Genomic DNA, 12,378 nt, shown 5'->3' with positions numbered 1-12,378 from the left:
AGACCAGCCTGTCTCGAGGTACGTGATTCCCCAGCGTAGATCAGACAACAAACCCTACTCGGAAGACGAGACTTCTGACAACGAGGATAAAATTCCACTTCGTCGCTCAAAGAGAATTCGGAAACCTCCGCAGTGGCAAACGTCCGGTGAATTCATTACTAGTAGACAGTGACTGGTTAATATTCAGATTAGAGCACAGTGTATATATTTACCCATATCATATTCATACTGACCCATTGTTAATACAAATGAATTATTTTGTGAATTAGCCATGTATAAATTATGTATTTTATGATAGCATATGCGTGTATAAATTTACAGGTGAAATGCAGTTTGCTGTATATTGGAGACCATGCAAGTACACAGTATATATTTATTATTATTAGGTCTTAGTCTGTTTGCTATGCACTAGAGATCATATTATGATACAATTGTGTACATGGATACAAGTGGTTTCATAGAGAAGTCTTAGACTCCCACTTGTAACAATTGTTATAACATGACATTGTACTTCATTTTACAGGAAATAACTTTCCATATACATGTATTTGTTTTCATTGATTTAATGACATAGTGTATATGTTTATATGTACCTTTTTTTTTTAGCTAGAGCAGTAATAAGCAGTAGCGTGTATCATGTCGAGTTGTGGACATGTATGCTTATATTTGTGTCTGTATTTAGACATGCGTATCTATGCATGTTTGTACTTGTGAATGTATTGGCATTTATTTGTGTGTATGTTTGCACTGGACTATATTTACTTTCACTTTACTGAATGTCGAGACGCCATTTTCAAACAGGGGGGAATATGTCATAGGGTGTATATCCATTAATAAGTAATAAATCATATTTAAAACTAAATAGTACCAGTGTTCACTTATTTTCTTATTCCCCATACATTGCAATTATTCCGTGTCTACTTTAGTCTAGTTTAGCTGTCTATCAGTAGTATTTGAAGTAGTTTGATCGTGAGTCATTCTAAGTTAGAAGTTCAGTCCAGTACTCCGTAGTTTAGAGATATTATTGCACGGTTACCTTTCTTTACTAACTCTAACACGTGATTGTCATAACCAATCGATTACTTACTTTCACTTTACAGCCATTATTCAAATACAAATAAACAAACGCCATTTTCTGTGCATCAAATGAAAATGCCATTTTTGTAGTTATACATTCATATATCTACAGGTAAATGATTGTCCTATATTGTTGTATATTTTTGCCACATATGTAATAATTATCTTAGTTGGTTAATCAATATTTGTTGAGATATTCGGTTTGAAATGTCAGGTCATTGTTTGCTTTGTCCGTAATTCATTCGTCACACCACCGTTCATAATGTCAATTGTAATAACCACATATATATACATATATGAGATTATATATTTATGTTGTTTCATTATTTGTTACAGGTCATCTAAATTATATAGAATACATCTTCTGAGTAATCGAACCTGCGTTTGTTAGATATTGATACAGACAAATAGACAAACAAATATCTTGTCCCAGCTCTGCCTTCCCCATCAAAGGGCGTAGCGCGGCCGTCGGCGACATATGTACTACACATATTTTATGGAGTACGTTCGGCAACGATGGCCTTAACGGAACATCGTTCTATACATGTTTCTGGGCGTATGTTCGGCAATAATGGCCCTTACGGAACATTGGTTCTATATGTACTATACATATTTTATAGAGTACGTTCGGCAATGATTGCCCTAACGGAACGTCATTCTATACATGTTTCTGGACGTATGTTCGGCAATAATGGCCCTTACGGAACATTGGTTATATATGTACTATACATATTTTATGGAGTACGTTCGGCAACGATGGCCTTAACGGAACATCGTTCTATGTATGTTTCTGGGCGTATGTTCGGCAATAATGGCCCTTACGGAACGTTGGTTCTATATGTACTATACATAGTTTATGGAGTACGTTCGGCAATGACTGTCTTAACGGAACATCGTTCTATGTATGTTTCTGGGCGTATGTTCGGCAATAATGGCCCTTACGGAACATTGGTTCTATATGTACTATACATATTTTATGGAGTACGTTTGGCAATGATTGCCTTAACGAAACATAGTTCTATATATGTTTCTGGGCGTATGTTCGGCAATAATGGCCCTTACGAAACATTGGTTCTATATGTACTATACATGTTTTATGGAGTACGTTTGGCAATGATTGCCTTAACGAAACATAGTTCTATATATGTTTCTGGGCGTATGTTCGGCAATAATGGCCCTTACGGAACATTGGTTCTTTATGTACTATACATATTTTATAGAGTACGTTCGGCAATGATTGCCTTAACGGAACATCGTTCTATATTTGTTTCTGGGCGTATGTTCGGCAATAATGGCCCTTACGGAACATTTGTTCTATATGTACTATACATATTTTATGCAGTACGTTCGGCAATGATTGCCTTAACGGAACATCGTTCTATATATGTTTCTGGGCGTATGTTCGGCAATAATGGCCCTTACGGAACATTGGTTCTTTATGTACTATACATATTTTATAGAGTACGTTCGGCAATGATTGCCTTAACGGAACATCGTTCTATATATGTTTCTGGGCGTATGTTCGGCATTAATGGCCCTTACGGAACATTTGTTCTATATGTACTATACATATTTTATGCAGTACGTTCGGCAATGTTTGCCTTAACGGAACATCGTTCTATATATGTTTCTGGGCGTATGTTTGGCAATAATGGCCCTTACAGAACATTGGTTCTTTATGTACTATACATATTTTATAGAGTACGTTCAGCAATGATTGCCTTAACGGAACATCGTTCTATATGTTTCTTTGCGTATGTACGGCAAGGATGGCCGTACTATACATGTATCTTGGCGTACGTTCGGAGGCCAAATATTACGGGAAAATAAGGCTGGTGTGTTATGTTTGTGGTTATTGTTCCTGTTCCTAATATAAGGGATGCTTATGGAAACTAATGAATTTATCATTTTATGTTATGATACATAAGACCAAAAACATTGCAACAACTCTTGTAATTGTAATTTCCTCTTTAATATGAAATCGTTGAAAAATAGTAACTAATCAATACTTATTCATGTTGGTGCAGCATGCTCGTGTCTTGCGAACTGTTTTCTGACATTTATAACTGTTAAAGTTTTACACTGATAGTAAACAATTAAATATGATCAATATTTGTCAAATAATTATAATTTTAACATCATCTATCAATCAGAGACAATAGCCTAGAAGAAAAAAAGGCGAATGTATTTTTGCCCTTTTCATTGCTTGTGTATCCAGTATAAATTTGATCACATTTTCAGTGCCTGAACGGTGTGCAGTTTCTTTTGCGAAGCAAAATCACTTGTTTAACATGAGCCGTTTGCATACCTTAATTTTCTTGAGTGCGCTTCTTCTCAATGGAGTACAGATGCAGAGTGAGACCAGAGCAGGGCACGACCCTGTCCGGTTTTCGTCCTTACAAGCATTTCCTTGGGTACCTGTGCAGCCGCTTGGTTTCTGGTCTTGGAGGTCAGCGCGATTTGCGGCGAGAGAAATATTAAGTCTTTCACCAGGGACAGTGTTCAATGTGTACGTTACTTCCGCATGGGGAACGGTGAGTGAGTTTCGAACTCAATATAGTTTAGATATTTTCCTATCTTTTATTGTTGATGAAATTGGATGTTGAGTATTTGGAAAAAGACATATTTATCAGACATGACAAAAGTATGTATTTTTTTCTGCATTTTCTTCATTGTTTTAAAAGTATGTTGTCTTTTGATGAATTTACGATGTCATTACTTAATTTGCATACATATAGTGTGTCTGAAATGGATATGTGCAATGATTGATTTATTGCTTTATGTAAAGAGGTAATGCTGATCTTGCTAGAAAACAATGGCATGTTTTCTTTATTAGATGTTGTTGTTGTTGTTTTTGTTGTTTTGTATTTTTTTTTTTGTAAACATTTATATATATTAATAAGCTTAGATAATGTGGCAGTTGACCTCAATACAATATACACTTTATTTTCCAATACAGGTAACTAATAATTACTTTGCAATATAGCCCCAACATAATTTTATGATGGATTATCTTTGAACACCCCTGGACTTATTGGACTCAACTGCCACATTATCAAAGTTTATTAGTACTACTATTTCAGTCAGACATAAAATATACTAATATGAACGCAACTGATTACAAATTACTAGTATTTGATTTAGTTTGCTCACAATTAAAAAATGTTGGCACTTAGAGATGGAAAATTGCAATGATTAATATATATATATATATATATATATATATATTACAAATTTAGATTATCTACAGTTTTATTTCTTCAAAATTTAAAGTCACCGCTTTTCCTGTCTCTGTAACATACTTACTGACTGACTGTCTGAGGATTTTTTCTGTGTTTCATTTTAGTTTTGGAACGCGGGCGAAAACAGATTCGGCATGTACTATGTACACTTTGTTGTCAGATACAAAATGTTCCCATTTTCCAGGGTAAGTATATATGATTATGGTGGCAAATTTTTGCCATTTTTTGTTGGCGGGGCGAAAAAACGACGACATGAAAATTCGACAAATACCTAATTTGTCGAGTTTTCGTGTTTTCGAGTTGGACGGGGTGGGGAACACGAAAATACGGTACTTTTATGGGAAAACTCGACATTTAGAGGTCGCCGACACGACATATTTATTTGTCGAGTTTTTGTGTTGGCGGGTATAAATATGTAGTGTTGGCGCATTATAATTAGAAAAATAATTTCCTATACGGGAGGGCCTCGAGGAAGATTAACTTATTCAAATTAGCTTGTCATCATGTGAATAGTATGAGGTATATCGAATATTTATCATGCAATGTTATAATTATGTTAATATCCTCCAAAAAATAAAGTCAAAAGTCAAAAACCTTTTATTTCACTAATTTCATGAATGCATGAATAAATGAGGTGAGATTTTTAACAATATGTTGGAGGCTCATAAGAAAATGATAATACAATTAAGTTCTGACAAAATAAGATGAATTTTCACACAAACGCCTTTCATATCTAGATGTAATATGCCAGTATTACAATATAATAAATAAATAAATGATGCCCCCACTGGGGCATCGGAGAGTCACAAAATGTATAATTACGGAGATGAAAATACAAAATTTCATTTATCTTAACTGTGACAATATTATTTTAACAAATTTGCACAGTTTTAAAAACTCTTTTTATTTTTATTTTCAGTATTTATAAGTTGTTCCAATCTAAATGCATTCGGATTTCTGAAGAAATATGGTTTGATTTTTTTTTCGTTCATTTGAAAACAGGTTACACTAGAAAAGATAATGAAACTCGTCTCCTAACATATTTTCACAGTTGTTGCATTTTCTTTGGTTTAATGGTAATCTTGTCCAATTTCCTGTTTCTACAGGTAACCTATGGTTTCTCGTGCGAAATTTTATGATAGAATGCAATAGATACTTTGGGATGTAGGATAGATATTTTTCTAGACCAAATGAAGTTTTGAATAATCTATAGAATGTGCTATTGCTAGAATTTTCAATTAACGGGTACCATGCGTTTATAAATAAATCCTTTTTGACTTGAATAAAAGTTTTTTTGGTGAAAAGACAGAAATAATTAGTTTGTTGTTCGACGATCCTCTTTCAATATTTTGTAATGTAACAAATGGTATTCGACCGAAGTATACATATAATATAAATCAATTTTTAGTCTTAATATTATATTTTCTAGTTGTTTTAGCATATTTTTGCATGCAGTTATATTGTGTTCAGTTTAGTAATTGTGCGCATGTCAAACGGAAGACGCCAGAACGAAATTGGAAAAACTCGACAAATAAGATATTTGTCGTGTTATCATGTCGGCTGGGCGAAAACATGAACACGCGAAAACGCCACGAATAAGTTATTTGTCGTGTTTTCATGTTGGCGGGGCAAAGTGTGACAGGAAAGGCCGTACCGGCGACAGTAACCATCAGAACAAATCAACACCCTTTACAATATTTACAAATTTATTTACAAAAGATGATTATTAACAATGAATAGATATGAAAAGAAAAAAAAGTGATTATAAGAAAGAAAAAAAAGAAAGTTCAGTATCTCTAGATACAAAAGTTCTTATAGTCCATTCTAATCTGACGTGACACAGGTCTTTAATGTAATTGTGAACTTTAAGTAGCACAAACAAAACAGCTTCTAAATTCAAAATACAGTCCCTTTAAACCGTGAATACGTTGATTCCGTATTGGCTCCCTATGGTGGTAGGTGATTGCATCCCTGAGCTGACTTCAGAGGATAACAAAAATCATCGTCTTTGCGGTTTACGGCACAACCATGGGACGAAAGCTCTGCGCTGGGAATATCACATCCAGGCGAGTGAAGACAAGTGAACCTCGGGCATTGTACTTCCGGGTTATGACATCACCAGGAAAAATCGTCTGGCGGAAGAAGCTAAAATATATAACATATGGTAAGCACCATAGCAAAACAAATAAGTCAGGGCATAAAACTGCTCCTTTGGGTACACCATACCTCCGTAGGCTCCCATAAATAATACGTGCTACTTATACAAAATATATGTGCTACTAAGTTCAAACGTCACATGATTAAAATACGTCACATATTACTTCCATTATTACAAAAATTACTTACTTAAAAGACTAAAGTTAAAGTATGAAATGATATGAAAAGTATATGAGGAAACATTATAGATACGGACATGATAAACTGCAGCCATTATTTACAACTACAAATTAACAAAATTCAATGTAAATCAAACGTTATATGATAGTTGGCATCCATATAATATCTAATGCCATACACTAAAACGGACATTGTATGTGTATGCAATAGACTGTCACACAATTTCATATTACAATAATATATTACAAACATGGCACTAGACTTGCCATATAGATTTATACATAACCATACAATGCAGTAATGGCGTTCCATAATTAACAAAATGTTTGACATAAGTTTTTGAAACAAAGTACTTTATAAATATCATGTTACAAATTTCAGTACAAATCTAACATCTTATATAAACGAAACGATTAGACTCCTCTTTCTAAATAATTTACAAAAGTCTGAAAAATTTAATAAATTATCCTGACATACCGAAACTAGCCAAAATCATATGCCGAAAAGTAAATGTTACAGAATTCTGTAGAATGAACAAAAATTTACCAAATAAAAATCGTAATGCAAAAATCATACAAAAATCTAACAAATAAATTTCTTACCTCGATCGAGCATGAATTTCTAGCAAGAAAATAATTCAGACATAGATTCGTCTATAATGTCGGAAGGTGGTGTGCGCAAGGCATATCTAGTCCAGTCTATTTAAAGGATAATGTCCCGCCAAATACTAAATTTCATGGGATTCACGGCTAAGCCGTGAGCTATGACTATTGTCATTTTCACGGGATTCACGATATAGCCGGGAAATCTAACTACTTTGGCGCGAATTTAAATTGACAATTTGAGGCCCATTATAGTGGTTTTGGGGATAAAAACATAAATTACTGAAGTTTATAAAATATCAACTTTCTTATTACTGAACAGAATTTAATGAAATTTACATGGAAATTTATGTTATGAAATACAGAAAAATATAAGAGGTATTTCATGCGTGAAATCTGACATTTACCTCAATAACTCAAAAATTTACAAAAAGATGATGCAATACCTGCATTTACACTACAGATAAAATAAGGCCCGTATGTCAATTTGTGACACAAAGTCACGACAGTACGACAAATAAACTGCACCAACACGACATATTCATACCCGCCAACACGAAAACTCGACAAATAAATGTGTCGTGTCGGCGCCCTCTAAATGTCCTGTTTTCGTGTAAAATATATTAAGTTTTCGTGTTGTCGTGCTTTCGCCTCACGATATGGCAGAAATCAGCCTCATGTTTGCAGTATAGATGACAATCGTAAAACATCGGGTATTTCCGTTTTTTACATTACATTGTTGCAAAAGTTTCATGAAAGTTGTGTGGTGGAAGTTACTGAATTAAATATTAATTCCGTTTTAAATGTAGATATTCTATTTGCATTACAAAAACATTCTTGTACATCAAAATCCTCCGGACATAATTTCCGCCTTTGATTTGACCAAGGCGGACCTTGAATTTATTTTTCTTCTCCAGATAAGCCTTTTAACATTGTATGGCCAATAGAGAAGCTTTCTCTTTTAATGTTTAATTGGCATAATTGGCATAATTGACACTGATATTTAAATGTAAATGTAATAAAGTGAGAACAACAACATAAGAAGAAATGCGCATCTCTTTCTTTTTAGAACTGTAATATTAACTGCAATATTTAATTGAATTTCTTATGTTTTAAATTTTGATATGAACACAAAAGGAATTATTCGCGAAGTAAAATTACGTTAACACCAACACTTATTGTGTCGAATAAAACATTCAAACATAAATTAACTTAACTAATTAAATCATTTACTTTAACCTTTTGATCTCAATACTGCATGTTCACGCGGCATTATTATATTGTCTTTATATGACGCTACAACAACAACTTCGCGCTGAAGTTAATTATTCTTCAAAATCAGTGGAAATAAACCGTCTGTAGGCACATCAAATTTTTATTTTACAAAAATGAAATAAATATCACTCAAAAGATGAATTCATTGAGAGTAGGAAATCACTTCCTCCTAAGCTTTCATATCAGTGGTTTTATACAAAAAATTGCTTTGAATAAACTCATTTATGAGATTTTCACACATTTTATATAGAAAATAGAAGGGAAAAAATGACGAAATGATGGCATTATAAATCGTGCTATTTTTACGAATCAAAAATAAAGATAACATTTATTTTAAAAATACCGTGTGATGAATCAAATGTTGAATATTGGTAATATTTTTGTACCTAAGGTTTTTTATTTTTAGTAATTTTGTTATTAAGTAAATGTGTACATGCCTTTCCTATTTCTATATAGAAAATCGGACCGCTATCGATTATTGGCCAGAGGAATATTCTTCGGTATGATAAGCGTCTGCCATTCTAATTCAGTGACTTTCAAAGAAATTTGAATTGGGAAAGTGGGTCCATTACAGTGGGTCCAGATACAACGATAAAGTAGCATGCGAATATTATATTTATTCTTTTAAAGATGTATTCTTTTAAAGAAACATATATTATTAACTACGTGCTATATCCTAAAACAACCCTTGTCTGTCAAAATGGATGTTACATGTATAAGAAATTTTCTATAAAATAAAATGTTATCGTCTCTTTCTTCAAGATTTCTTTTTTACTTTTTAAACTAACAACAACTTTTCACATCATTTTACATTTTTAGGACTTAAATAATTTTTATTCACATGGTATAAAGTCATTTGCCGTATTGACGAGGAACAAAGCAATCCTTTTTTTTAAAACCAAAAATAAAATAGAGGATTTGTTTATACAGGTTTACAAATGTACGCTCTTAATTTACCGGAGCAAGATGACGACTGTAAGAATATCCAACTATCATCACATTGAAACTTTCTTGAAAAGCGCGAAACAAGTTAACCTGAGAAACCAGTTATCAAGCTCAATAGTATCACTGGTCGGTCAAATATTACAAAGATTTTTACTGGCTGGCCAGTTATACTCTTGTTTCTAACTCTTAGCGCAAGGCCAAACCAATGATAATACTATTGACCTTATATCATTTTGTAATTGTAAGTCTGTTCTTACACACCATAACGACTCCTATTCCTTTTTTTCCATAAACATTTAATATAAATATTGCATTTGTGAGAGGGTGATATGAAACATGTTCACCACGAGGAATATGAATTATTAATATGGGGAGGTTGATATTCATACTTTGAGGGGTGAACATTTTATACCACTCTCTCTTGAATGCAGTTCCTATTTATTATACCGAAAACAAATAAAATGTCTAAAAAAATAAATGAAAAAAAAAATCAAAATAATTTCATCATTAGTTTTGGAACTCGATCAAAAACAGATACGGCATTGTCAGATATAAGATGTTCCCATTTTCCAGGGTAAGTATATATAATTATGGTGGCTGATTTTTGCCATTTCGTGTTGGCGGGGCAAAAATATTGACAACACGAAAATTGGACATATACCGTATTTGTCGTGTTTTCGTGTTGGTAGGGCGAAAACACGAAAATACGACACTTTCTATGCGAAAATTCGACATTTAGAGGGCGCCGACACGATATATTTATTTTTCGAGTTTTCGTGTTGGCGGGTATGAAAATGTCATGTTAGTGCCCTTTATTTGTGTATGCATAATTAGAAAATAATTTCGTATACGTGAGGGCCTTTGCTGAGTACACATACAATGAGATTATTGTAAATCTACATTGTCGTCATGGGATTAATATCAGATATATGCAATTTTATAATAATGTTCATACATATCCCCCATATGTGTATATATTACTAACAGCTAACCCGCCACTTTCGTACTCACAATATCTTCGCTGTAATACTGAATAGAGTTATCAAAATTGAAACAAACAAAAAAAAATCTGTCGAAAACACAGACTTTATTTTTATTTTGAACGAGTTTCAGCAGACGCTCATTAACATGTAAATGATATACACGGAGGCGTACACTTAAGCGCACTCAAACCTCCGCTTACTCCGTTTTTGGAACCCCTTTAGAATGACGTATAATCAATCGTAATTTTCTTTTGTTGCTTTTAGTTCTTTTTTTTTGTATCAAGATTAAGTGAGCTTCAAAGAAATCTGAAAAATGGATTGTGGATTCAATTGATTCTATATATAACTATATGGATATATGCTGTTTTTTTCAGTATCAGTGCGCTGCATGGGTTCACTGGCCACCACCGTCCGACGTACATCTAGATGGCAGTCCTTTCTCTCAGTTCAATTATTGTGTTCCTTTCTAAACGAATATATCTGAGTTAAGATACAAAGAATCAAATAGCATGCGAATATCAAACTTATTCTTTTCTAAGAAACATACTTTATTTACTACTTTAATGACTAATCTGCTTTATTACAATAGTTTCGCTAAAAAATATTTGTCTGTCAAAATGGATGCTACATGTATATGAAATTTTCTACGAAATAAAACATCGTCTTCTTCTTTTTCGAAGATTTCTTTTTACCCTTTTAAACAAACAATGACTTTTCACATCATTGACTTACATATTCGCATAGTATAAAGTCCGTTTTCTGTTCTTTTGCCGTTTTGATGAACAGCAAAGCACCCCGTTTGTTTAAAAGCAAAGATAAAATGGAGGATTCCTTTATACAGGTTTACAAATCTACGCTCTTAATTTACCGACGCAAGATGACTGTAGTTTCAATAAAACATTCCATTATATTGAGCAATATTCAAACCTTTGATAAATGTTAAAGAAAGTAATTACATGTATCAGAAATAGGAGTTAACAAGAAATTAATGTTTTTTTATGTTCATAACGGAAAATGTGGCAACCACATTTTAAACAAAGGCATTATGATCCTTTAACCTGAGGGGAAAAAAACAGTTATCAAGCTTAATGGTATCATTGGTCGGTCAAATATAACAAAGATTCTTACTGGTAGGGCAGTTTTATTCTTGTTCCTAACTCATAGCGCAAGGCCAAACCAATGATAATACTAATAACCTTATATGATTTTTAATTCTTACTTTATTATACCGAAAAGAAATAAAATGTCTAAAAATGTATATGAAAAAAATCAACATAAATGTTTAAATAAGTTTATTGAAATAATCAATGCAATAGAATAGAAGAATATCGACACAGATTATATTTTATTTGTGTGGAGCCTTTTCTGTCCGATAAAGACTGGAGAGAAATCATTTGTTAATCTGTAATAAGACGAACGCTTTACAAGAAAAAGTAAGAACCTTTTGTCACCGAAGTAACAGAGTTTATAAATATAAGGTATTTGTATCTTCCCGAACATTTAAACCGCAGACGGGGTATACTTTAATCAGCTGAAGATTTTTAACCGTTCACTCATCAAATATCAAATCATTGTTTAAGCAATAATAAAGTTAATCTTTTTATTGTTAAGCATTGTAAGCCGTGTTTTCCAAACAAATATGATACGTCAAAATAACGTACGAAGGTAGGAGTACATTATCATTATATGGATCAGAATAATCTATTTTTCTATCTTAAAATGCCTGAATCTCATCAAAATTGTAAAAAATGAAAGATGAATGTTTAAGATTGATGCACTTTCTTCCTGTTAATAGCCATTGGATAGAAAGTAATTTTCTACAACTTCAAGTTTTCAGCTCAAGTGGATCAATCATATTTTATGCATATAAAAATGCAAAATCAAATAGCGTTTATGAAGATTTTCAATAGAATAGGT

The 12,378-nt window shown here is 32.8% G+C and overlaps 1 protein-coding gene across 1 annotated transcript; it reads left to right on the top strand.

Moving 5' to 3' along the window:
* The first annotated feature begins 3,326 nt into the window (after positions 1 to 3,326).
* LOC123537917 (uncharacterized) lies at positions 3,327 to 11,032 on the top strand. The gene is made up of 3 exons (XM_053530013.1): positions 3,327 to 3,611; positions 4,424 to 4,504; positions 10,836 to 11,032. The coding sequence occupies exons 1-3, from the start codon at positions 3,369 to 3,371 to the stop codon at positions 10,929 to 10,931; spliced, it is 420 nt and encodes a 139-aa protein (XP_053385988.1). The 5' UTR covers positions 3,327 to 3,368; the 3' UTR covers positions 10,932 to 11,032.
* The last annotated feature ends 1,346 nt before the right edge of the window (positions 11,033 to 12,378 follow it).

This window comes from Mercenaria mercenaria, chromosome 18, assembly GCF_021730395.1.
Source record: "Mercenaria mercenaria strain notata chromosome 18, MADL_Memer_1, whole genome shotgun sequence".
NCBI classification, from domain to species: Eukaryota; Metazoa; Mollusca; class Bivalvia; order Venerida; family Veneridae; genus Mercenaria; species Mercenaria mercenaria.
The sequence above is the reverse complement of the archived record's forward strand: the minus strand, read 5'-3'. Positions and strand labels throughout refer to the sequence as shown.

Coding starts and splice junctions, on each gene's coding strand:
- LOC123537917 (XM_053530013.1), top strand. CDS start 3,369: ATGAGCCGTTTGCATACCTTAATTTTCTTGAGTGCGCTTCTTCTCAAT. Junction 3,612..4,423: donor TTACTTCCGCATGGGGAACG/GTGAGTGAGTTT, acceptor GTTTCATTTTAG/TTTTGGAACGCGGGCGAAAA. Junction 4,505..10,835: donor AAATGTTCCCATTTTCCAGG/GTAAGTATATAT, acceptor TGTTTTTTTCAG/TATCAGTGCGCTGCATGGGT.